General features: G+C 42.2%; 2 protein-coding genes across 5 annotated transcripts in view; both read right to left on the bottom strand.

Annotated features, from left to right (window-relative positions):
- LOC310744908 (uncharacterized protein) overlaps positions 1-27,684 on the bottom strand; it is a 263,309-nt gene that overhangs the window by 143,773 nt on the left and 91,852 nt on the right. The window lies entirely within an intron of this gene.
- The window catches only part of ADGRV1 (adhesion G protein-coupled receptor V1), a 234,284-nt gene continuing 221,768 nt past the window's right edge, over positions 15,169-27,684 (bottom strand). For 3 of the 4 annotated variants that reach the window (XM_083576416.1, XM_083576417.1, XM_083576418.1), the window contains 3 exons: positions 26,935-27,126; positions 22,473-22,650; positions 15,169-15,624 (listed from right to left, as the gene is read on the bottom strand). In XM_083576416.1, coding sequence (XP_083432542.1) covers positions 15,506-15,624; positions 22,473-22,650; positions 26,935-27,126 — 489 coding nt within the window. In that variant the 3' untranslated portion in view covers positions 15,169-15,505. Of the gene's footprint in view, positions 15,625-22,472; positions 22,651-26,934; positions 27,127-27,684 lie in introns of those variants that run through there. The other variant, XR_014539750.1, reaches the window with a different exon arrangement.

Raw genomic sequence — 27,684 nt, 5'->3', positions numbered from 1 at the left:
GTGACACATGGAGCAAAAGCTCTGGTGATGCCCAGGGCCGAATTTAAGTTTGATGAGGCCCTAAGCTACTGAAGGTAATGGGGCCCCTTATATGTCCAGCTGTCCTTTGTCAACAACAAATTGTCGCTATTTTTGTGTTGAATATATGATATATGGTAATTTATGGACCTAATAGGTATTTAAAGCCATTTGCACATAACAAAATATGTATTTTAACTCTTGGAACCCAATACTAAGAATTTGTCAAGAATGTATAACTTGCTGTTGAAATGGAATACACAGGATGAGACGGTTAAATCAGCTATGATTAAATGGGCACAAGACATTGGTCATGACATTATGTTTGCTGACTGGGAACAGTTATGGACTACCGGTATAAAGTTTACGGCATGTAATGCCTTAAGAGAGAACATTATGAAAATGATCTATAGGTGGTACATGACCCCAGTCAAGCTTGCAAAAATTTATCATATGCCCAGTAATAAATGCTGGAAATGTAAGGAAACTGAAGGTACTTTCTACCACCTTTGGTGGACGTGCCCAAGGATCAAGGTCTTCTGGGAAATGATTTATAATGAAATGAAAAAAGTGCTTAAATGCACATTCGTGAAGAAACCAGAAGCCTTCCTCCTGGGCATGGTGGGCCAATTGGTGTCAAGGAAAGATAGGACGTTTTTTATGTATGCTACAACAGCAGCAAGAGTACTCTTAGCAAAGTATTGGAAGACACAAGAGCTACCCACACTGGAAGAATGGCAGACCAAGGTGATAGACTACATGGGACTGGCTGAGATGACTGGCAGAATCCGTGACCAAGGGAAAGAGACGGTGGAAGAAGATTGGAAGAAATTTAAAATTTATCCTAAGAACTGTTGTAAAATTGATGAGTGCTAAAATGTTATGGGTAATGTAAAACAGAATTGGAACGATAAACGATTGGGTAAGAGAAAAAGGATTAAAGAAATTGAATCATAAGTAATTGAAATTAGGGGTTGCTGAAAAAGTTTAAAACAGGGATGCAGAAAAGGGAGGTATGGGGAAGTCGTTGAAATAAGGTTTAAGAAAAAAAGGTTATGAAATTATACGTGTTTATATGTTTGTTTGTTAATGTGTTATGTTGTGAATTGTTAGTTTTTGTTTGTTAATATATGTTGTAAAACCAATAAAAATTTATTATAAAAAACAAAAACAAAATATGTATTTTATCACATTAATTGTTGAACTTATCTTATATTTTGGAAATGTACATCAAGCTTTCCCCCCTCTAATTTGTTGGGGGGGTCCCCAAGAGAGTGGGGTCCTAAGCTATAGCTTGTTTAGCTTATACAGTGGTAACCTCGGGTTAAGAACTTAATTCGTTCTGGAGGTCTGTTCTTAACCTGAAACTGTTCTTAGCCTGAGGCACCACTTTAGCTAATGGGGCTCCCGCTGCCCCCGTGCCACCGCTGCCGCGCGATTTCTGTTCTCATCCTGAAGCAAAGTTCTTAACCCGAGGCAATATTTCTGGGTTAGCGGAGTCTGTAACCTGAAGCATCTGTAACCCGATGTACCACTTTACGTAAATCCGGTACTGGTGATGATGGCACATGCAGGGGGGAGTGTCCTTCAAATATCCTAGTCTCAAACCAGTTAGGGCTTTGTAAGTCATAACCAGCGCAGTGAATCAAGCCTGTAAATGAACCCAAAGTCAGCGCAGGTTAAATAAAACGGGAGTGAGTGACCATGACGTCACCCGGAAAGCAAATACCAGAAACAACTTGGGCCGCTGCGTTTTCCGCTAGCTGCAGCTTCGAAATCATTTTAAAGGGCAGTCCCAGGTCAAGTGCATTGCAGATGGTACAGCTGTCAAACAGGGAAGAATTTCACAGCACAGGACTGAAACCAAGCTAAGGCATTATTCCCTCTTAACCGAGGACAGTGTGTCAAGATAACTATGGCTTGAAATCATTTGCCTACCAGGTATTTACATAAAGCCAGTTTTTAAAACACCCCTGGTTTTGTTCTCGGGTGTGTGTTTCAGCTGCACAGGGTAAGTTTATTCAAGCAAGCTGCTCCTTCCTGAAAGTCAAAATATACTGTTGAACGTACAATTACACAATCCCCTAGCCATTGTCATTGGAGGATTACTCAGAGGCATTTGAGTGCCATTGTGGAGAAATCGTCCAAAGCCTTACCCAAAGCCCTCAGATAACCTCTGCTTTTGTTGCAGTCTGGTTTCAGAATTCAGGTATGTGTGTAGGTGTCGATGTGTTTTTTCTGGATGGGAGACAGGAATTTTGATGAGATTTGTATTAGATGGCTCCACCAGGCTTTTTTATTTCTTTCATATTTTTTTCCTAGAAGGAAAGCCTTACTTGAACCACAATCCTATAAAATGCAGAAACATTCCTGCTGCCCTTACAGCATGGATTGAGGCAGGAACTGTTTAAGCCCCCCTGCCCCAAACTTCAGCTGACAGCGCCACCTATAGGTGAATCTGCCTGGCACATTAGCTTTGTATACTAAAGTAGCATGAGAAAAGAAGTGCATTGCCTTGATTGCGTAAAACCAGTTTCTTCTAGAGGTTTTGGCATAGCAGAATCCACCAGTCCTTTAAAGTGGGGGGTGGAGGGGGGATGCTTGATAGACTTCCTGTTTTTGATGCTAATATGGGCTGCATTTTTTTTCCCTGTGGGGTGGTGCAAAGAATTGTCAAGCCTCTCAACATGTGTCTGGTTTTGACTTCATAGGTGGAAACTTTGTCTAGCACAACAATGGGGCTGGGAATTAGTAGAACTGACAAGTTTGTTTTTTGCAATAATAATAATAATACTCAATTACTGCTACCAGCAGCCAGAGCAAAGTGTCTCTGCCTTACCATTAAGTGTGGATGGAAGGATCTGTTAATTTCCGTTCTCTCCGTTTTCTCATTTTTCAAGTCTTAAATCAATTTCTCTACATTTCTGCAGCAATTTGTGATTTTTTTTTTAAAAAGATCATTTCTTGCATTTTAGTGTGAATTTCTCATAATGAACACATTTTGTGTGTAGTTTTGATTAATGAACACATTTAGGGCAAGCCATTTCCCCTATTAAGATGTGTGTTCATATGCCCTTCTCACTAATATATCCATTTTCATGCACTTTCCCCCCTATGTGATGACCTCTGGAGAGAGACAGAAGGGGGTGTCCCTGCAAATCCTCCTGAACTTCCAGAAGTTTTGGATACCATTGACCATGATATTATTCTGGAGTAGCTGTATGAGTTGGGAGTGGGTGGCACTGCTCTGCTTCCTTAATCCAACAATATGAACTAACAATGGAATTTCATTTGACATCAGGTGAAATGAATGGGGAATTTCATCCAAGAACATTTGGCAAAATTCTCCATCAGCACAAAATTTTGCCACTCACAAATAACATGGAGCATTTGGGGGACGTCACCTTGGGTAACCCCTTGAAATAAGGCACAAAGAAGATTCAGATAAAGCTGGTTAGACAAGGGAAAGGTATTGCAGAGAAAGTGAGCATAGGAAATATAGGCCCTGCTACTGCTGGGATCAAGCTGAAGGCAAATATTCGCTGTGCTAGGAGGTCAGGCAGCTCTACGGAGGCTCTGACTATGTAGGTCTGTGGGGCTGATCTCTGAGGACTTGCCTAACTTTGCATACTGTCTAACCTATATAAACAGCATCTGTAATAAAGGATTTCCTGCTCTTTTTGGAAGCTTGGCATCCCCAAAGTCTATTTATAGGCAATAGTTCTATAATTCATTTGTAAGCATGTGATGACATATGGTGAGCTGTCAGTACAGTTTCTTTTGAAGCAGGCGGAGCGCAAGAAATCCTCCTGCATTCCAGAACTCTGAGCATGTGTCAACTATCTATACAGCCCTCGGTAACATAAGAGAAAGCAATCTGTGCACACAATGGGACACATGTATTTATAAGCAGCACTAGAGAAAGGCAGAGAGCCTGGAATTGGGGTTTCCAGTTTTTCATTAAAAACAAAACAAAAAACCTGGCACCTTAGTTTGAGTGAATCAGAATATGTACAGAGTTCCAATCTGCCTAGGGGAACATTTTCAGTACAGTGGGATAGAGGAACCTAAAAGTGAAGAGCCCGTGGGACAACCCCATCATCTGCAGCCAGGTTTGCTCTTTTTAACCAGACCTAGGTTCTAGTCCACACACAGCTGTAAGCAGAAACTAAACCGGAAAGTAAAAAGGCAGCCATCTGCAATTAGCAAAACAGCAACAGCACTCTCACCAGGTAGAAATGTCGCAAGAGGAACAGACATAGACAGTCAAACTGATGCAGTCATGCACAGTCTTACCGGCAGAGAGAACAGACCAGGCATCAGCCAGAATGGTGCCACCAGCACCCCAGCTCCTTGCATAGTCTGCTGGTTTGCTCTCTCAATGCCTTCTTCCGGGCTTTAATTGAAGTAAGGTCTCGTTTCCCAGACCATAGGTGAGATGATTTGTAGAACAAAAGAAAGGACGCTCACAAGCACATACGTTTAAAATGGGTTCCCAGTTTCCCAGCAGATGTGCCAGCAGACACCTTGACTCTTAGTGGTGTGTGTAAAGATAAAGTCCAGTCAAAGGCAACTATGGGGTTGCGGCCCTCATCTCGCTTTTGAGGCCAAGGGAGCCGGCATTTGTCCACAGACAGCTTTCTGGGTCATGTGGCCAGCAGGACTAAACCACTTCTGGCACAGCAGAACACCATGACGGAAGCCAGAGCGCATAGAAACGTCGTGTACCTTCCCACTGCAGCGGTACCTATTTATCTACTTGTGCGGGTGTGCTTTCTAACTGCTAGGTTGTCAGGAGCTGGGACAGAGCAATGGGAGCTCACCCTGTCGTGTGGATTTGAACTGCTGACCTTCTGATTGGCAAGCCCAAGAGGCTCAGTGGTTTAGACCACAGCGCCACCATGGAGTGAACACGGAGCCGACCCTCAGCAAGGCAGGCAAGGAAACCACATTCCACACCAGACACAGAAAGTCCACAAGCAATCAAAGGAAGCTCCTGAGATCAAGGAGCAGATTTTTGTCTATGTTGGGATACAATTGGGTGCCATTTTGAATCAGGATGGCAGACGGAACATTTCAAGACAGCACTGACTTTTTTTGTTCCTTAAAATTTCGAAGCAATGCTGGGTATGAGGCTGTTAGTTCTAAATAAATTCTAATGTGCCCTGAGACTTAAGGAGAAAAATAGAAACCTCTTTTTTTATCAGAAGAAGAAAACTTTCAGCACAGCATTATCTAAAACCATTTTAAAAACCTTTCCTTCCCCCCTCTAAGTAGAGAATAATTTTCTTCCTTCGGAACTGCCGAGTAATTGTAACATAGCAAAAAAGAAATTAATTGTTATGGAAATTCAGGCTAGATCTGACCCTGATTCCAAGCTTTTCCTATTTTTGCAGGAAAGCTACTAAAGGAGTTTGGGAACTGGGATTAAAAGAAATTATCCTCTTTCTTCCCCTTGGTACTAAACAATCAGTGTTTTTCAATAAGAAGGCAGATGTTTCTGTTTATAATGAATGTTGTACATACCCAATAACTTTTAATAAGGAAGTTTAAAGGTAAGTAGTTTTAGACTAAATTGTTTTGGTTATTTCATCACCACAGGCAATAATTAGTTTCATTTAATTCTCTAGTATTTGAAATGATGAATGGTCATGGTAAAGAAGGTTCACTGCAGACCACTTCTTAAGTGCTATGTAGTACATGGATAATAAGTGAACAACAAAATAATAAATATACAAGCTCTAAATCCCTTCCTCTGAAACCAAATCACTGGGGGAATGTACCAAGTTTTGACTAACATCACATGTATATAAGATGTATAAGCAAAGCAGCAACACAGGGTCAGATTCTGGTGGCAGACTTAAAAACACATGACTTTCACACCATCGGAAGACAGGTCACTGGGCCTTTGTTAGCTGAAGTGTCAAGATGCTTCTGTATTGTTGTTTATGCTTAGTGTGTGTTCATTGCTAGTTTAAATATTGCCTGTTTTAATTTGTAAACCACTTTGAGAATTTTGAACTCAAAAGCCATATTAAAATTACTCTAAATAAAGTTGTGGGGTGGTGAGAGAATCATGTCATAGAAGTGAAATCACATGTGTACATTTCATAGTTACCCATTTGAACCTGGAAATTTTTTAGATAGATAGCCTACAGGCCACACCAAGCCTGCCTGCAGAACCCTTTTTGCGGCTTGGCAAATGCATCATGTTATGTACTAAAGTTATCACCCTGGACCAGCAGGGGGATACTGTAGATAGTTTTCACTCAGGTCCACATATGCAAATAAGGGATTGAAAGTGACGTTCGGTGATTGGATAGTTACAGAAAGTGGTTACTGTTGCGTTCTAGTGGAGCTCTATATAAGCAGGCTGGCTGAACCCTTCAGTTCAGTTCTGTTCTGGCCTGTGAATAAACAAGAGCTGTTTGAAGAATCGCTGTGTTGTCTGATATGTTCACCCACAACTTAACACATCAGGTTCTGAATGCCATTAGCAGCCATCACAAGGAGGTGGCATGCAAGAAAAGTGACAGTATGCCAGCCCACTATTTGAGCTGACTCCACACCTGTGCCATGAGGTCATTTCATGGGAAAATTCTGCCTGTGAAGTAGCATGGGACTGAAAAGCTTTTGGTGGATTGAGTGGCTTGTAGTGGGTCAAGGCTGTAGTCCCAGGAGTGCATTTTACCTGCACACCAGGTTTGCATAGGCAGGACCAACTAGAGAAGAGACTGCTTGGATGGTGTTGCGGCAAACTACTGCCTGTCTGCTAGCGAAGCCTGAAAGGGTTCTGTTCAAGGAAGGACAGAGGGAACATCTGATATGGACGTGAGCAGCATGTGATCTCCCAATGGCCCTTTTGTGGTGTCTGTGGGCACTTGTTGGCCTCACAAGGACAGCAGCTTCATTTCAAAGTTTTTCACTTCTCATTGCGGTCAGATGCTAGTGTCTTTAAAAAGGAGGAAACAAGTAACAGTGTACCCAGAACCATATGAAGAAATGAAAGCCAGGCATTTTGTGCATAAGTTCTTCTGGAAAAAAATGCACCAAAGAATTAGCTATGGGATGGCATTCATGAAAATAACATGCACAGTCCCGATAATATTCCATTTGAATGTAAGCTTCACATATATTCTTGGAATCCAGCATAGAACTAAGTGAGCATTCTGGCAGTGCAAGGATTTCTGCTTGTGCAATGGAATTTTCTCTCCCTCTCCATCCTTTGTGCACCCCTTAAATCTGTTCTAGGTGTTTCCTCAACCTTCTGCGGAAGATTTGGGAGAGGAGAGGAAGTCCTGTTGTGTAAGTGGGGAACCTTGCAATGACAGGAAGCCTATGCATACACTGAGGATGCACAAGCTGCTTATCCTGTGTGGACTATGTTTGGCACTAGCATTTAAAAACTTGTGTTTTAACCATCAAAAAGATCTTTATAATGTATTCACTTCTTTTGCTTCTTCACTTTAAAACAGAATAGTCATTTTGGTCCTAAAACATTAAAAGATTGCCAAACTTTATGTTGTACGGTATATTCATTGGAACCTCCTCCTAAGCTTAAAACTGCCTCAGAAATAGGGATAGTCTAGGTCAGTTTTCTTGATTTTCCATCTTTCTAGAACACTACTAATCAGAGGGAAAGCCCTCCATTTTTCACCCTTAGGCCACCAAGCCTATCCTCTTGTGTAAGTTCAGGAAACAAAGGTTGGGAGCTGGTGGAGAAGACTTCTGGGGATGGTTGAGGACTACAGGGTTTGGGAGATGGGATTGCTTCAGTTCAAACTAGAGGCTTGAAAAGCTCAGTTGTCTTCTAAGGTGGGATTTTCAAGCCACCAAAGGACTTCCCTGGCATCTATATTGAGGACACTTTTAGGGACTATGAGTGAATTTACATTGGAAGCAATCTGTAAACAGGCAGGGTTGAGGAGACTGGGCATGTTTTCCCTGGAGAGGAGGAGACTGAGGAGGAACCTGACAGTACCCTTCATGATAGCACCTGAAGGGCTGGAAAGATGGCAAATTCTTGTTCTCTGCTGCCTCAGATGGCAGGATTAGATATAACCAATGGCTATTCTGGAGAAAAGGGCTCGCTGGGAAGCTGTTAACATGAGAACGGTGCCACTATTCACAACTGTTCTTTGCTAGTTCGTGCTCTTAGGAGCTGGGACACTGAAATAATTTGTTGTTCCTTGGCTTATCTTCTCTAAACCTTGCCTAATTCTAATCTTTCCCTAAAATCCTTTCCCATCTAGGCCAAGCCTCTTCTAAGATGCTTCCTTTAAAAAACCAATCCATTAAATCCTAATTGTTTTTATTATTTGATCTTCTTGTTTGTGTCTATTTGGCCTTGAGTGATGGGTATCATTAGGCTTTTGTTCCCTCTACCCCTTCAATTCCGACCCTATCATAGTTGCATTTGATTTTACATTCAGAGTGCTTTCAAGGTCTCTCTCTATTTCAGTCACCTGCCTTTGTGTCTGCTTTTGTTGTTGTATGTGACTGCACAAGCACTATTCACGTTTGAATGGAATGTCACTCAGTCCATGAAGGAGGAAGCAGGAACATGACAATGGTGGTGGTGCTGGGGTTTCTGGGAAGCAGAAGCAGCAATATGAGTTATGAATATGAAATAATATGAAATTTGGCAGCCTTCAGCCTCTCGGAAGGGGCTTCTATGCCTGATTTTAAAAAAAAATCAATTTCTGCAAAGAAATAAAAACATTATTGCAGCTGGAGAGGCACTTAACTATGCACCCAAAGTGTCACAGCTTATCTGAAATTACTTACCGGAGTGTGAGGTTTTCACATCCAAGTTGGAGTGGGTGCTGCTCAAAACAGTCCAGGGCAGATCAGCCTCCTATCCAAAGCACTGAACTGGGCCCTGAAGCATCACCCCCCCCGCACACCCCTACTGGACAGCTGTCTATTGTGGGGTGCTCTAGCTCTGAACAAAGGCTTGGACTAGATTTCCTGAAAGGGCCCTCACTTCAACTCTATGATTCACACTGATTACCCTATGATCAGTCTTGTCTTGTAACATTCACGGGGGGTGGGGGGTGTCCAGTGATATTTTTTGCTGATACCCACGCGATGAACTACTGTTATGTGACCCACAGCTACAGGGCTGCCCGTCACTTCAGCAGAGGGGCAGCTCTCCACTTGTAATCATGCAATCCACTCTTTTATTGAAGTGAATTGGGAAAGATTTATGGGCAAGAAAGCTCTACATGTGCACAGGAACACCTGATGTCACTGGGTTGAGCCCTATTGGCACAGTCTAAATATCAAGGGTGTCTAAGGGCAAGTACAAATGATAACCTAATCAAGGTGTAACGTAACATAGTGTGCGGTATCACTTGGTGAGCCAAAGTCATGTCAACGACCTTAACAGCCCAGGGGGTCAGAGAGCCAGTGTGGTGTCGTAGTTAAGAGTGCAGAGTTCAAATCCCCCTGAAATCCACTGGGTGGCAATGGGCCAGCCTCTCTCTCTCTCTCTCTCAGCCTAACCTATCTCACAGGGTTGTTGTGAGGAGAAAATGAAAAGGGGGAGAATTGTGTATTCTAACTTGAGCTCTGTGGTAAAAAGGTAGGATATAATCGGGGTGGGGGTGGGGATCCTGTCAAGTAGTGAGGATAATTTTATTACAAAAGTGCACATAAGCCAAGGAATTCTCATTGCCACTTGAGGGAATATTGCAGATGCTGTCGTGTAATCAACGTGTTATTACTATGTTGTAAACCAGAGGGATCGGGGACCTTTCTGAGGACCATATACTCTCTTGCACAACCTCCTGGAGGACACAGGGCAGAGCCAGGCATGCTCAGGAATTTTTAAACCCACCCACCCACTTCTCCAAACTCTATCCAGGTACATGAGAGGCATTACTGCTTGCAAGGACACATTTCAGTCAGCTGAAAGCACCTGAGAAAAGCATAGAGCCAGGCTAGTCAAGGGTGTGGAATGGGGCCAGGATGTGTGGCATGGTTACGAGTCCTGGGGGCAAGAGAAAGGACTTCCTCCCCCCCCCCCGGCCTGAGTTTCCCCACCCTTGGTGCAAATGCTAGCTAGTATTGCCGTTGCTCTCAATGGGACTGGCCTGAATAATGTCATCTAATTTATCCCCTTTGCATATGGTTGAAATGTGACTACTGTGTTTATTAGGTAATCACAATATTTTTTTAAATAAAAAAAAATCCTCTTGGGATTCTGGGGAGAAGTGATTTATTTTTAAATCATCACTGGAAGGAACCACCAAAAATACTGCTCTTCTTCAGTGTTGTGATCTGGCTGCAGGGCTCCGATGCAATCCTCCACTTGTCCCTTGCGCCTTTCGGCAGCTGACAACATTTCATGCTAACAGGAAACCAACTTCTCCTTGGTGAGTGTACTTGTTTGGGAAGGCAAGAGAAATTAAAAGTAGACAGCAAGCAATGTCAGCTTAACTGGAGGAAAACTTGCCAGGGCTGGCTGCTAGCAGCAGCATTCAGACTTGCTCCAAGGACAGAGCTTCAGGGATCCAGTAACCAGCCCAGTTGTATAACATGACAGAGACAGAAGCAGTCAGCATTCAGAGAAGTGAGAATGAAGCAAGCTGCGGGGCTTTTTGTTTTTGGCATTTTTTTTAAAGGCCTCTGAGTACAAACTGTAGCATGTACTTCATGACACGCCAACATCTGAGAGGGTGCTACGTCCGCCGAACAGTTGGGCAAGCCTCAGCTAATAGAACCATGTTGAAATCTTCCCACTGGAACAAGAGCTTGTGCAAAGGTCTTTTAGTGGACAGATGAGCAATAGGAGCATTGACCAATTCGAAGCAGCCCAGTCTGGTTTCATAGAGCAACTAAGCCCTTTGGCCTGTGCCATTGAGAGCTTTTCCATACAAATGAGAAATTTCAAAGTGTCATCCCTGCAAGTCACAAGCTGACTCTATTGACCGCCACAATGCTGATCACTGCCAGTTCACACAGCAGGCCAGGGACTTGCAGTACCAAACTGGCTGTAGCACAAAGTCCCTGTTGCGGTTGCCCCCCCCCCTTCAGAGAGTATCCTTGTCCTCCATCACACATTTTAATTTTAATTCTTGGTGGTTTTTAAATACCGTTTATGATCTATGTATCTTATTTCTATACAATTCTGTTTCATTACTCTGGTATAATCTGAATACAGAGTGGCTATATTAATGAAATTAATTAAATGGAATATTCTCGTTTGGCACAACAGCATCGCTATAGTGGTAGCTCTAGTGTGTGCGCAATGAGAATTGCTGTTCATAACATGCCCCCCAGAAAGGATTGTTATGAAATGCATCAGGACCAGTGTTTTTCGGAGGCGGGGGGGGGCGGTACTCAAGGGTTCATTGTACCGGCACCTTTCCCTCTCTAAATGTTAAAGGTGTGGCACTTGCTGTAACAACTTCATGGTGAGTACTGGAACCCTTTTTTCTTTTTTTAAAAAACACTGTTCAGGCCCGAAATAAAACCCTCCTTCAAGCACCTGGAATTACACCCCCTCCTTTTCTTTTCTTTTCTTTCCTTCCAGCAGCAGTGCTTAAAGCAGCCATGAAAGCGTTTGCGACATCTTTATGCAGCCATATCAGGTGGGAGTTCTGAAAAGTCTCAAGTCAAAGGGTGATAATAAGCAAGTCCTTCATTTCCATCTGCCTCATCACAAAAGGCATGGAGAACATGAATACCCCAGCTATGTTGCATTTGCAGTCACTTCCTGTAGCATTCTGGGCAAAGCTGAAGAACATGCTGGCTTTCCCTATCGAGTGGTTCTGTGTTTCATTGCTTTGAGGCTGCTGCGTTTCAGTAGGTTGCTTTGTAGTGATGTCAAAACATTACTGCCATGTGGAGCATTTAGGTTGACGTTTCCCAGCTTTGAATCTTTTCGCGTCTTCCCTCCAAAAGTTTAAAAAAGTGGGAGCGTGACTTTTTTTCCTGGGAGCAGGCCAACACAGCTTATTGCACACCAAGCTAAACACAGCCCCACTGGGCATTTGGGCTCTCAGGTGTTCACACAACAACCTTGCACAGGCAGGAGATACAGAAAGTTGTTTTGCTGGTGGGGGGAGGGGCTGAAGGGCTGCATTCAGCTCAGCAGATCACAAGCTGTGCCGGACTATTCTAGAAGCATAGACCTTATTGTTTGTGTCTGAGGGTGAGTGAAGGAGTTCTTCAGTGTCTGACTTTTGTTGTTGCTCCTGGCATGTGTGAATGATACTTAAATATTTTAAGTACATACCCCTCAACCATCCTGATTTGAGCAGGACACCCCAGAATTACAGAAGCCACCCTGGCTTCTGATTGGATCCCAAAATGTCCTATTTTGAGGCTTACGGCTTATGGCAGACCACTTGTTTTTTTGGTCTTCTGTGAGTCACTTGGCTTCCGCAAGAACGTGGGACCAAAAAATGATTGTCCCAATTTTGATCAGTGGGATGTTGGAGGGAATGTAAGTAGCTGTTTCTATTTGTTGTCAACTTGAAGCTTCCAGGGACAGGATTAGCATCAAATAAAAGGTCATAAAAGCACAATTTCTCAGAAGTAAGCTTCCTGGAGCTCAATGGAACTTACTAGGTTGATTTGCGCAGCATCATAAGCCAAACAATGGCTTATTGAGGTCATGCTGATTCCTGGAGAGGAGCCCATCCCATTTTGCTCCTCCTGGGTCCTTTTGGTTCAGCACAGCAGCTAAAGTTTGGCTTAGTGTATGATTCAAACATGGGATCTTGGTTAAGCAGTCTCTCCTCCTTAATCACAATGCAAATAATAATCATATTATTCCTAAAAGTGCTAGATAAAAGCAATATATATTGAACATTTATTATTACTATTCCAGCCTGCAATTTGCGGCTTCAGTCAGAATTGTTTCCAACAGAATGCCAAATGTGTGGACTGTCCTGTCCTAAATGGCAGAAGAGATCATGATAAATGCTTCCAGACAGCTTTTGGAGGGTGTCTTCAATGTGTTTTTACTTCTTAAAAACACCAGGCCACTATGACAATATTCCATTTTTTTACAAAGAAAAGCTTTGTGGTACCTTTGCTGCTTTCCAGATTTGTAGACTGACTCAATATTGATTATTAGAGAAATTCTATAGTTTCTTATTTAAATATTGTTCATGTATCAAATTTTGTGTTTACCATGGGAAGTATATAATCTTTAGAGAGAATAATTACAAATTAGCAGGAGCTGTAACCACAGTAAGTGGTTGTGTTGGTTATGTTGAAACTTTCAACTTGTGGCAAATTTTCTTGTTACGGTGACACTGCAGAATTCTGAAACGTTGTTTTCATAACAATTGTATATCAGGAACTCCTATTCATAGCATTGTGGAGTTGGAATGGTCCAAAACACACAAGCATGACATTCATCCAACAGTGTACCTGTCCTCACTACACAGATCAATGTACGTAATAGAGGCTATAATGCGCCAGAAGCAGAGAGTAGGTGTACTGTCAGAAAGTGTTTACAGGACAAATAACTTGCAATGTCACATATTATTTAGATACCAAGCGCTTGGAGATTATAGACAAAGCACTAACCCAGCACTTAGTGACCTTGACTGCTCCTTCGTTATCTTGGTTCATCTTCGTCCTGCAATACCAAGAACTTTGAAAGTTCTTCTTTCTTCTTTCTCTGACCCATTAAGAAGATTCTTTACGTAACCATCTAAGCCACATCAGTGCTCAACTCATGGCTCTCCTCGCTCCTTTCTCAAGGCATTGAGAGAGAGATAAGATTAATAGAGATGTCCACTCATCAGATGGTAACCAACCTGCAGTGTACATCTAATAAACCTGCTAAACGAATTATCTGTATCCTTTGCTCCCAAGTGGTGGAGGAGAATCGCATTACAGTGGTACCTCGGTTGTCAAACTTAATCCATTCCAGGAGTCCGTTCAACTCCTGGAACCATTCAGAAACCAAGGCTTCCTGCACTCAATTGGAAGCCGCGTTGGATGTTCGGCTTCTAAAAAACGTTCACAAACTGAAACACGTACTTCTGGGTTTGCGGCGTTCGGGAGCCAATTTGTACGGGAGCCAAGCCGTTCGACAACCAAGGTATTACTGTACACTTCCATACCTGATCAGTGTGCTAAGTTATAGCTGATAAATGCTCTTTATAGTCATTTTCTTCAGACATTTGCTTTAAATGCTCTTTATAGTCATTTTCTTCAGACATTTGCTTTTGGAAATAATGAATGCATGTTGGGAGATGGTGTGGCAAGCTCCAACCCTGATCTATTTATGTTCAGTAGAGAATCTGAAAAGAATAGTTGAAAGAGGCTCTCCTCAGCCATAATGAATATGCATTGGTCAAGGGGTTCAGGTTTGTTGCCCACCCCCTAGGTGTGTGTGTGTGTTATCTCTAGAATTGCCTGAAATGCGCTGTGTATTCTTCTCAGATGCAAGCTATTCAAAGCTGAACTGAGTCATGCCTGAAGACTCTGATGTTAAACAATAATTAAAAGAAAACAAGTAAAAGAAAACAGCCCATACATCAGGGGGTCGCCAACTTTTTGGGGCCAGTGGACAATGTGGAATTTTCAGAAAGTGCTGTGGGTGCCAATCAGAAAATATTGGCTGTGAGGGCATAGAATAACAGAATGGTGGCTGTAGAGGATGTGGTGTAACACAAAGTGGCTGCCTCATCAAAAAAGGATCAGAAAAAGAGCCAGGAACATACAATGGTGCAGGCATTTCCAGCCATCAATCGAAAAAGGCACCTGCATCTGCCACTATAGTAACTGCTCACAGGGAGAAGTTCCCTGGAATGGAAGGGAGGGTGTCCAGTCCTGGCAGCCAAAGAAATGTGGGCATGTTTAAGTGTACAGAATGCCAATTGAGTGAAAATACAAACGCACTGTGGATTTTTAAGGGCTAATTACTGAGACCTTTTGCAGACACTACAGGGGATATTACTGGTGAGTGCCAGGTTGGCAACAGAAAGATGTTTTCTAATAATCTGCAAGCAGATTCTTCAGGATAAGATTATGTTTTACCTTCTTTGGGAGGAGGAATGATATTTTTGTAGGGCAGAAATAAGTAAAGCAGAACATACCCAAAAAAGAATCCATGGCATTGAAATAATCAGCAGCTCTACAAATGCAATACCTTTGGTAGACTGATCAGCCACACACACGTCTCTATCAAATGGACTCTATCAATTTTTATTAGAACACCCATGCACATACAGGTTAGTTTTTTTAAAAAAAATTAGGCTACACTTGATGGAATATGTGCATCTAAATTAATGGGTTCAAACCCGAGTCAGGAGCTCAGCCCCTGTAAAAATTTACAGCCCTCCCTTTTACAAACAACCATGAAAATCATTTCTGTTAATTGTCCATTTATAATTCACAGCATTCTAGTACACAGCTGTGTAGCAGTTGGGTCCGTTGGTTTGCTGGTTTAGTGCAAAAGAAAAAAATATATAGTTACAAAAACATGGAGACTGGAATAATAAAAATGACGTGGGAACTAGAGATGAGTGTCCGCTATGGGTATTCTTCTGAGCTCTACAATCTGGGAACTGACCATCGTGCCTCCGTCCTGGCTGCCGGGGCAGGACTCGGTGTCACTGATGTTGAGGCCTGCACCTGAAAGGAAGAGAAAGGAGGATAACATTTGCGGGGCTCAGACATTAAAAAAAGGGCAGTATATCTAGCAGAGAGCAAATCTGCTCTGTTCTTTTATTATTCTGCTACAAATATAGCTTCTCTTGGTCTGGATTTTTGTGCAAAAGAAAGAAGAGACCTCAAAGCTGTGCAAGAAACAATTTAAAGCCCAGCATTTTTCTGTCCTGTGTATTTCGACCTGTGCATCCCAGCTCCTCAAGGGCCAGCTAAAGCAGGGGCAGATTTAGGGCTGTGCAAGCAAGGTGCATGCTCTGGGCGCTGAGCTGAAGGGGTGCCCAATCAAAGCGAGGCTCTGGGCTTTGGGAAGGTAGATCAGGCTCTGACAGGGTCCCAGAGTCCTCCTGTCTCCTTCACAAGCCTTTTTAGCACTTTCCCAGCTGTGGGAAGGAGGTGACAGGGCTCTTGGTCCCTAACAGAGCCCTTGCACCTCTTTCCCAAAGCCGGGTGCATCCTTGCTTGCCTTTGGGAAGGCAGTGTAAGGACAGGGGCAGGGGCATCAAATGTTGGCCTTGCACAGGGCACCATAATACCCAAGTCCACCACTGGCTAAAGCAATATATATGGTTTGCTGCTGTGGCAGGCAAGACTCTTATGCTGACCACTGATGAGATGAATTCAGTGGTTTCTGAAGGTCCCGTCAACTCAAAACACCATGGGCCATTAATAAATTAAATGCTTTTTGTGTACCCTTTCAGTCTTTTCTTTCCTTCTTCCCCAGCCCTCCCTCTCCTTGGATTTTTGTTTCTATAAACTGCAATTATAGATAACAGAAAGTTCTTTGGCCTTGCATATATAACTCTGTACAGCTGCGGTATTGCCTCTGTGATGTTTTTAGGACTTGTGCTGATGGTGTATGTGAATGTACACAAACAGAATTACCCATGTCCTTGAAAACACAAAACAGAGGTGCAGTGACAGAATCCTAAAATGGTGCTTGATTGAAGTACAAATTTAAACTAGTTTGTAACTGGATTAACTAGCATGGCTTGCCACCAAGAGCCCTGTGGACTGCAGCTTTGTGAAGATACTTCAAAACTGTTTGTTAGGGCCATAACCCCTTTGCAAGACTCCAATTCTCAGGGTTCCTTAACAGATAAGCAAAGATGAAAATAATACATGTTTGTGGTGGAAAATCCTCTAACTAATTTCTCTTGTTGCAAGGTGTTAGCTGCCCAGAAAATTCTACAGGGGAAATTCCACTGCTTCTCCTAGCTTGGCAAATATTATTTTTGTTTAAGGGTTTGATTTTGAGGTGGAAAAACAGCACTCTTCTGTTTATTTCCTTGTGCAGCCTGGGATCTTTGTTCCTCCCACTTGTTGAATCTTCTTGGAGCCCTCTAGCCTTTAAAGGGCAGGTCACATATAATGTGCAGGCAATCCTCCCAATGTGAAAGGGGTTTAAGTTCCTCCAGTTGCTCCTACTGCTTTGACCAAAACTCCTCACCCTCTCTGCCCTAATGAACTTTTGTTCCTGCAAGGAAAACACCTGAATGAAGAACAGGACCTCAGTGTGTGAACAATGCCAGTAGGGATTTCCCAAATGGCAGTAACATTTCTTGACAAAGCTTGGCCCAGGCCAGCAGTAGCTGAAGGATTCCTTCCACCAGCATTACATCAAGATGAGGATTGGTTTGCTAGGTTCATGCCTCTAGGAAGTTTCTCTACAGGGAGGGCAAGACCCATTAGGATGATGGTGGACGCAGCTTCAACAGAGCTTGAATTCTTCATGAATGACAATAACCAAAAGCAGGTGGAACAAGTCAGCTTCCTCTCTTAGCTGTTTCTTCTGCAAGTGGCACAGACAGATTACTGCTGCCTAGGTGAACACTTTGTGCTTTGGTGTCAGGAAAAGCAAATACAGCTTTTAAAAAATTGCCCAACCCCTATTTGGGCATTTCAAGACTTGCAATCCATATTTATTCAGAAGTGTGTGCAAGCGTAATTAAACATGGTAATGCTAAAAGGGATTAATGCCAGGCATTACTTTCCAGCAAAACCAGTTACAAATGACCAAGGGCTACAGAGGTACGATGGACTGGGCAGAATCATTCCTGCTACACATCCACTGTCTTCAAAGGTATTGTCCTTGCAATAAATCTGGCTCGCTGAGTCCTGCCAATGTGATGCTTTCAGGATACCAAGTGCTACTAGGTTTTCATTTAGAAAACAATTTGTGAAATGGAAATCAGATGGGAGACTGGCAGGGATTTCATTCCAAACAGGTCTTTCTGCTGCCCAGCAATACTCATCTCTCCTTTTTTCTCCAGGGATGACCAAGTGACTCTTCAAAGAAAAATATTTTGGGAGCAGAGGAGACATGGGAGGTGATGAAGAGGCTCTGAGAGAGTGAATGGCTGGTTTCCAAAAGCAGATACAACTGTGCTGCTCCAGAGGGGATAACTTGAACCAATCTTCAAATGACAAGAAAGGCGATTCTGACTAAACCTTAGGAAGAACTTTCTGAGGGCAGGAACTGTTCAACAGTGGAATGGACTCCATCAGAAGGTGGTGGACTCTTCTTCGCTGAAGGTTTTTAAACAGGTCAGGTGGCCATCTGTCGAGGATACTTTGGCTGTGATTCCTGCATTGCAGGGGGTTCCACTAGACAGTGGCGTAGCATGGGGGGTGCAGGGGGCCCGGCCGCACCGGGCGCAACATCTGGGGGGCGCGCTCGCACTCGCAGTGCTAAAATCAGTGCTAAAATCCACGGGTTAGGCGGCGCAAATTACTTGCCTTGCCCCGGGTGCTGACAACCCACGCTACGCCACTGCCACTAGATGACCTTTTGGGCTCCCTTCCAACTCTACAATTCTATGATTCTATGACTAAACCACTCCTTGGAATCAGTTAGAGGAAAACGATGAGCCTTGAAACAAGATAGATGAAAAAGTTTTATAGAGGCAAGAAACACCCAGATGTATATGCAGGATCATAAGAAGAGGTGATTGTGCTGTCTGGGGTAGAAAACAGTGGAGTGTTCAGACATCTTGGAGAAAGGCAACTCTTAAATCAAGCCTAGTCTAGATGTGGCAGTTCTTGTAAATAACCATCATTTCTGTAAAGTTACATTTTGGGGTGCTCCAGAAGCCATGGCATTTTTGCCTCTCAGATGCTGCCTTTTCACTTTCTTTTTAAATGGAAGAGCTCAGTTCAGAGAAATGAAATGAAACTGGTATCTAAAATAAGGCTACAGAAAAGGTCACAGTGGGACTAATATGCTATAGCTAGCTGCTTTTGGAGTCAAGAAGGAAAAGGCATTTCAGTAAGATGACAAAGAACATCTACTGCAGTAAAAGGCTGTTTTGACAAGAAGGCTTACACAGTTTGAGGGACCCAGAGCTGCCAGATAATCTGTTAAAGAAAAGTATGGGAGCTTTATGTAGAACCATAGTTGAACTCCTGATCGAAGTTTATTAAAAAGTAACTTCCTTTATACACAGGGTGTTTCAGAAGTGTCCTACTATGAAATTTCCAGAATTAACTGCTGCTAGCCACCACCAAAAAGCACAGCCCAAGGCCAAATGGAATAGCCTGGCATGGCTCATTTTATACCACAGTGCTAAGCATGCTTATGATGTGCTTAAATATCAAACTGCAATTGCTACATCTGCAGGATCTGAACCTTTAACATGTTTAGGGTGTCCCTTTATTTTATTTATTTTTTAAATCCCAATATTTAAAAACTGGTTCTTAAAAATAATAGTAACAACATTGTGTTGGAACACAAACAGGTCATCAAACAGCGAAGCAACAACCTAAAATATTTCAATGCATAGCTGCTAAGAAAACTATTACAGAAGGCTAAGAGTTCAATGCGACCAATTTGTTATCAGATTAAAGCACATTAGTCCTCATAGGGCTATTTCATGATTTAATACTGGGAAAGTAGATTCCTTGGCCTGTGTGTTTCCAACAATAATTATGAAGTTTGTGCTTCATATTCCCTTGCTGATTTTGTTAGTCCAATTTCTTTATCAGCTCTGCCCATCTTGCAGTACCAAAACGGAAACTCTGGGATCTGAAGCTTACTTTGCTTCCTGCTTTGAACTTGAGTGCTAATCAAAAATGCACTGAGTTTATCATAGTCCCTCACTTTGTTTGAAAAAGTTTGTGAGACCAGCTCAAGGAGTATGAAAGAGGTGGTTGCAGATATCTACACAATGTTATTAGATTATCAATTTAGGGAGGGCTCAAACAATTGTGAGAAGCTGATATTCAGGGGACTATTTTTTTCTTTCTTTTTTCTGTGTGATAACCTTTTTATTTCTGATGGAGAATGGACAGATTTGTGACGTGCATCCCCCTTTAAGCCTATATCCATTAAAATGAAGGAATCCATGTTATAATCTGTGCATCAATGGCACTGGACATCTGTAAGACCTCATTATATTAATAATCCCTTATCATCCATTTGTTGAAGAAGATGTCAAAATCTTGGTGCATGGATCCCTCTCTGGTGGGAGATTCCAGAAGCACAGACATTTTGGAATGCAGTTATTGTAATCCTTAGTAATCTCCTTCACAGAGACATTGAAATAAATCCTTATTTAGAAGGTGCAACAAGGATCTCCCTTGTAAGAATCTGACAAAACACCTCCTTGTGGCAGCATGCATGGAGCTGGGCTTACATTGGAAAGACGCAGGCTGATGTACTGTCCACCAGTGGTATGACAGGGCATAGTACTTGACTTTGACTGATAAACTTACATAAAGCTGTAGAGTGAAGATTGGAGAAATAATAATTGGTTATATTTATTTATTTTATTAACTGTAACACGGAGGGACCTAGATGGAACTCATACATCTTTTTGGCTGCTATTATTTTCTGTTTTATACATACTGTGTCTTATAAGACATATCATGTCTTATACATATCACAACTGTATTTTGCATTGTACCTGGTGACCAATATCCATTATTTGTATTGTTTCATGTTATTTATAATAACCAATCACACACACACACACACACACACACACAACCAATAACACACACAAACACCCATATAAATATAAATAAATATAAATAGGGAGAGCGCTTCATTAGCGGACCCAACAAGGTGCCTGCAGTGGCAACTGCTGCCTGAATGGATCAATAAGCTAATTCCAATACTCAATATACTTTGGCTATTCAGTATTAGATCTCACCTTGCTCTTTCCGCATCTTTCATGTTGTGCCCAACATCATTTATAACTAGCATCACATGCATTCTCTAGCCTTATTCATCTATCACTTGTGTGTTGGGGGGGTGTACCATGGAATCAAGAGTTGGGCTGTACTTTTAGTTGACTCTGACATCCCAATCATGTGGAGTCCCTACCCATGAGCAGGAGCTTGCACACTGGGGTTTCTTTACTGACAACCACAGGCCACATTCAGTTGTGGGATGAAGTTGCAGGCAGGCCTAAAAGTGCAGCCCTGCTCCCAGTTCAATGCAGCATTGCCCTATACAGTTGACCCTCCAGATAAAAACTTAATTTGTTCCAGGGGTCCGTACATACCCCAAAAAGTCCACAACATGAGGTGCCACTTCTGCGTATGCATGCAGCGCGATAGAGGGCTTCTGTGCATGTGCGCGCGGCAAAACCCAGAAGTATACACTTCCGGGTTTGCCATGTTCGCAACCCGAAAGTTACGTTACCCAAAGGTAAAGTAACCTGAGGGTCCACTGTACGTGAGTCACATAGGAATAAAGCTTTTGTACGCATGTCTTAATCCCAGCTTATTCAGAGGCAGTATAGAAACTGCTTTTCTTTTCATTTTTGAGGGTCTACTAGCAACTCCTTGTAGGTGTCCTTGACAATGTGTTGAGCAGGACTCCTGCTCCTCAGATGTGAACACTTAGAGACCAACAATGATTTTTAGCTGATATGACTGACTGACCTATACATACACGTACTTGCTCTTGCCTACATTCAGGTGGAGAAGGTAATGTGCAAACTGGAAGTACCGTGCTAAATGAAATTGCCGCAATCACATTCACAACAGCCCTTTTGGAGTTGGCATGACTTGAATCAAGGGCAAGCAATTGTGAGGTCTACTTTAGGAGTCTATGTGCCTCCTGGGTATCCAAGCAGCCCCACCAGCTCCTTCCTTGGCTTCACTCTCACTCATTCTGACTGCTCCTGTTCCATCCTCTTTCTCTTTCTCTTCCTGCCTGTAGCCACCCCCTGTGCATCACTTTTGGATCCCACTAAGATTTAACTGCCTTGGACTGTTTCATGGCCTCCTTCAGCTGTGACCTCATGGTACTTAACTGCTCCTATCACTTTTTGTAGGAGCTGCCTGGATCCTGTAAGCTTTGAATTGTCTGTCCGGAATTGGCCCACATGATTGATCTTCTGCTTCAAATAGTTATTCCCCTTGATGGTATTTTTGTTCCTGTATAACTTCTTCCACACATGCAAACAACAATGAACCCGAGGGCATTAATGAAGGAAATTTGGGGGCACTGCTATATGAACCATTGCCTTAAGAACACAAGTTCTTTCATACATGCTAAAGTTTACCTTGAGCACTTGAGAAAATCCATTAAACATTCCAGACTAGCTTAGTGTCCTGACTCTAGTAGAATGAAAACAAAAAGCTTAATGTTTTTTCATTCAATTTGTTTTTGCAGGTCTTTAAAATAATCTGCATATTAACTTTAGCACAGAAAATAAGCATTTGTGCTAAAACATTTTCCCCCACTACAATTTGATTTGCCAGACATACTGCATTAGCAAAGAGCACACTTGATCTTTAGAAAAACCAGTTGCATTCCAAAGCATAACATGTGGGCTTCTGAAAAGAAGAGAGATTGCACTTACCTGTTTTTAAAGCAAATATTAGATCATCGAACTCTTGTGATTCTTCATCAGCCACTAAGGAGCCGCTGCTGAACCCTCCCGGACTTGCGTAGGCACTGCCATTGTGTGGGCTCTGTTTAAAGGCAGCACTGGCCTGGCTGCCTGGCCTTAGAGATGCCCTCTCCCAGTCTGCAGGCATCTTTGGGAAAACATTGAGAAAGAGGCAGAGGATTACTCTCTGCATTATAATTTGCAGGCGTCCCTCAATCTTCTAGTGATATGACTAGAGCAGGGATAGGGAACTTACATTGGATAATTAAAACATTCCTTTTAAGGATGATTTTTAGGTCATTAATGGTTGTGGCCTTACTGTTGTTGTTTTTTTAATGAAACTGGCTAAATGATTTTTGATAGGTTGCAATTTTTATTTCCTCTCTGATATTTTAGTGGTTTTTGGCTGCCTTTAATGGACTATGGTCATTTAAAATACTTTGGACAGGACCACTAACAAACCCTATCAGCAGAAGTCCTGTGCAGGGGCTTCTGCAATGGGGATTTCTTACTTTCCTCCCCACTGATACCATGCCCCCCCAAGTTGGTTTTGAGAGGGTCAGGAGAAGGCCCACCCCCATCCACAGCTCACAGGTGGAGGAGAGACTGTTCCATCTGGTAAGCTGATATGAAACCTCTGGAACAGCAAAATGTTCAATTCCATCCTTTACAATTTGTGTGTGTGTGTGTGTGTGTGTGTGTGTGTGTGTGCTTACTATTACTAGCTGCCTTGAGCACACTAAGCCCAGGTATGAATAAATGTTTTAGTGAGAAAGAAACCCAACTTTTGTCCAAGCTACTATTACTACTAATACTACTAGACAGGCAGCGTTGCACAGCAGTTAGGTTTGGACTTGGCTATCTGAAGTTCAAATCCCTGCTGAAATGTGAAGCTAACTCAAAGCCAACCAAAACATTATCTTTGACTGAACTGCCTGTTGCAGAAAAAATGCAGGTTTGTACCTGTACACACACACACACACACACACCCTCCAATGGGGCTTACAACATAGGAAAAGGATTAACCCTCTGCCCCTATTTATCCCTGCTTTTAATTTTTTTAAAAAAAATTTAAAAAATAGGCAAGAGGCCAGCTGTGTAACTTGTAGTTTGATGCTGAGCAGTTTAAGCAAGCCACTATCCCTCAAAATTGGTTGTGACAATAAAACTCCATGCTGAGGAAGGTCAGGATGCAAGCAGAATGAACATTCATCATTTTATATGGCAATTTCAATTAAGAAGTGCTCCTGAATTCCAACATTGCTTTTAGGTGCCCAGCTGACGGATGATGTCAGCAACACATTACCTTACCTTTAGCTAATTCAATAGCTGGGACCATTTTTAGAGACTAAGGACTTATTACAGTGCAGTCCAAACCCAAGATGTGCCAAGGTGAGTTTGGATTTTGTGGATCTTGGGCTTTCCCAGATGAGTCAGGGCTCAGCCAGCCTGATGGCTGTGTTACTTTCTCCCCCTGCTTAGCTGTGGCTCCACCGGCTCAGCTGGTAGAAATTAACAGAGTTTAACTTAATCCAGAATATGTCCCCCAAAGGGGGTATTCCAGGAGCATGGAGGAACAGGACAAGGACAGACATAAACCTATTCCAAATCCTGTATAGCTTGCTTATGTGATCTAGGGCCCAAACCGGAAAACGTGAGCACACACTCATCTGCCAGCTCAATAGCCCCTCCCAGAGGCTCCTGGAAGGAGTTTGAAATCAGGGTAACTTATGCCAGTGCAAATTCTGCTAGCCTAAATTCTGCTGGCTTCTTAAGATTGAGGGTTGCTACATTGGTTATAATGCTGCAATAACTTCTTCACTTCGCTGCAGGTAGATGGCCTTTCAAAATCCTCCACCCAATCTGTGAGCAGATAAATTGGGGACCTTTTCACCACATTTCTTGTGAGGGTAAGTGAAATTCTCCAATAGTTTCTTGAAGGTGGAACTCTCAATCAGTAGTGGAGCTGACTTCTTTCTCTTTTTCCTAAGGTGTCTCTCTCTCTGATTCTCTTTTGCTGCTGCAAGAAACCCAGCTGTCATTTTGCATTCAGAAATTCCCTAAACCCAGGGTCATTCTGGGGCATAACAGAGGGTAGCAGCAGCCACTACATACAAAATAATATTATTCCCCCCCAAGAGGGCTTTATTTTCTAGAATGAAAAAAGAAATCTGAGAAATATCAGAAAAAATGTCTTTGAGAAAAAGTGGCATTCTGATTGGCTACTGTAATGTGGCACTGGCTCTGAAAATTCTCCAGAAATAACAACTTTAAAATGCAGAATTGGAGCTAGAAGTCATGTGCATGGCAATATCATCATATATATTTTTTAACCTGTACAATTTGCCAGTGTCTTTTCCAAGGCAAATTCAAGGTGCTGCTGTAGACTGTCAGAGCTCTAAACGGCCTGCATTCAGGATATCTTAGGGAGTGTCTTCTTCTGTTTCTCCTTCTCTCATGTCTTGTAAGTTAAGATCAAGCAGAGTCATTGCTCCAGGTGATACCACTGTCAGCATGACCTTATCCTCTACTAAGATAATGGTGGCGCCAGTATTACGGAATTCCCATCGCCCCTGGAGAAATCCAACAGGCCTGCTCCACGGGAGTTTTTAGCTGACTAGTAGAAAAAGCCTTGCTGCTTCATCAGACTTTCACTAATCTGTGTGCCCAGTTATTGTACTACTGTTGTCAAGGGTAGTACTATTAGTCTCCTTTTGTACTGTGTTCATTTATATTCTATTTTATGGTTGTAAGTTTCTTTAAATTGTTTCTAACATTGTGTTTTGATTCTGTAACCTGTCCTGAGACATTAGCATGAATGATGGGCAATCAATCAATCAATCAATCAATGAAATTGTTCCAGTCCACTTTTTCTTCTTTCTTTCTTTCTTTCTTTCTTTCTTTCTTTCTTTCTTTCTTTCTTTCTTTCTTTCTTTTTTGAGAACCTTTCTTTGATGAAAACATTCCATAAACATGTAACTTTAAATAAAGCTCACTTTGGACATGGTTACCGTCATGTTATATGTACAGCTTATAATCTGTATTTGATGTGCAGTGCTGTATATTAATTTCTCCACTACTAAATTAAGTGAGTGTGCTGTATTTGTGGATGTATGATATCTTTGATAATGAAAAATGTTTATTATTATATGCAAAAAAAGTATAGTATTGTTAGTGTACTGCCCAAAATTTCTATCGCTGCTATTGTGCCAGTGGGGTGAGTGAGTTTGTATTTTTGCATGTTGCATGAAACGTTAATGCTTCACTAGATTTCCCCCTCCTCATGGTATAATGTATTTATGAGTATGTTTTTAAATGTCAGTTGCTTGGAGACCTTTTAGATAATAAATAAATAGGCAGCACAGTTGCACATGCAACCCCCTGCTCCCATCAACCCATGTTTCCACAAGAAACCTCCACATGTTGAACATAAAGGTGTGAAGAGCTTCTGTGTTTGTTCAGATGTGCTCAACAGCCCCCTTCAGACAACTTCTTTCTCGAGTTGGGAAGTTCAGAAAAGTGCAATTGGGGAGAAGACATTGAGAGTGGGGCCAGCACATGCACCCTTACACACTGCCACACACACATCTCTGGCATGTGTTGCTCAGGTGTCCAATTAGGGCTTAAACAAGGCTGCAATCCTATTTTCACTTACCTGGTTGTATGCCTCATGAAACTCAGCAGGTCTTGCTTCTGAACATGTAAAGAATCCCACTGCAAATAAAGTGCTTTGCAATTTTCAACACGTGTGCCCTTGCACCAACTTCAGGTAGGGAACTGAGACAGAGAGTTTCTAAATCTCTCAAGCCTATGCAATGAATCTGAGGCACAGAACTGAACGCAGATTTCTGAGAGCCACTAAACTGTATCTGCTAGGTCACACAAGCTCATATTTGCATTTCAGGGTTTCTTGATACATTTACTTAGTGGGTGGTGTTCTGCTAATGAGTTGCATCATCAAACACCTTCTGTGCCAACTTTTAAACGCCTGCTGAAAGCTCTTCTGTTCTGCAAGGCCTGTGCAGGAAAATAAGAATATGTCTTTCCACAATGGTTACTTGATGTCTGTTTTTAACTTTCTCATGGTTTTTATTGTAAGGTTCTGTGTTTCCATTGCTGCAAACTGCTTTGATCTGTCTTTATGACACAGTGGTGTACAAATATTTTTTATAAATAAATAGAATAAAAAATAACGATTCCCACTTTTCTTCCTCCTCCACCCACATGTGCTACATGCTCTGTATGCCCTTGACAAATCTGCTCCAGAGGGTTGTTAGAACTACTTGAACAGATTTGGGTGGCAAAGTGGGAACGTTTTGTTGTGCAAGCAGAAATTTGTGCATTGATTAGATGATTTGCAGAGCACTACATTGAATTCCATTCCACCCAGTATATTTTTTCTTCGTATGCTTAGGTAAAGTAATGCAAGTACCTCTTCCATAGCAGCAATTAGGTTCTGAGTAGATTTGCTGATCTCTGCTCCTGCTGGAGGCATGCCGCTACCATGAGTGAAGAACGCAGAACCTGGACTTGTATGCCCATTCATTTCAACTGTGTAACTTGCTTTCACAGGGCAACAGAGCTGGTTGTGCAGAATAAAATAAACCACGAAGACATAAAGACCCTGAAAAGAAGGGAGTAAGGGGAGGTGTAGAGTAAGCTTCCAAGTATGACATGAGACTGCTTTAAATACGTTAAGGAACACCTTATGGTGTTCATACATTGCGTTCAATGATGTACAATTTATGTACCCAATTGGTGAGCTGTACACCTGTACAGTTATTACGATACGATACGATACAATATCTTTATTGTCATTGTCCCTTGCGGAACAATGAAATTGAAAACTACATAAAACTACATTAAAACTACAGAAAACTACCAGAAAACTACATAAAACTACATAAAACTACATAAAACTACATAAAAGCTACATAAAACTGCTACAAAACTACATAAAACATTCAAAACCCCCTAAAAACTCTAGAACCCCATTTTAAAAAACACTATACTACAGAGACCCCTTATGCTGCATTTAGAACCAGAATTGCATTAGCGTAGAAACTGTTTTTCAGGCGGCTAGTCCTGGCCTTTATAACCCTATACCTTTTTCCAGAAGGCAGAAGCTGAAAGAGATCATTTCCGGGGTGCGCACTATCATGTGCTATCTCTGCCGCTTTCT

This window comes from Podarcis filfolensis, assembly GCF_964270895.1.
Source record: "Podarcis filfolensis genome assembly, chromosome: 11".
Taxonomy (NCBI): Eukaryota; Metazoa; Chordata; class Lepidosauria; order Squamata; family Lacertidae; genus Podarcis; species Podarcis filfolensis.
The sequence above is the reverse complement of the archived record's forward strand: the minus strand, read 5'-3'. Positions and strand labels throughout refer to the sequence as shown.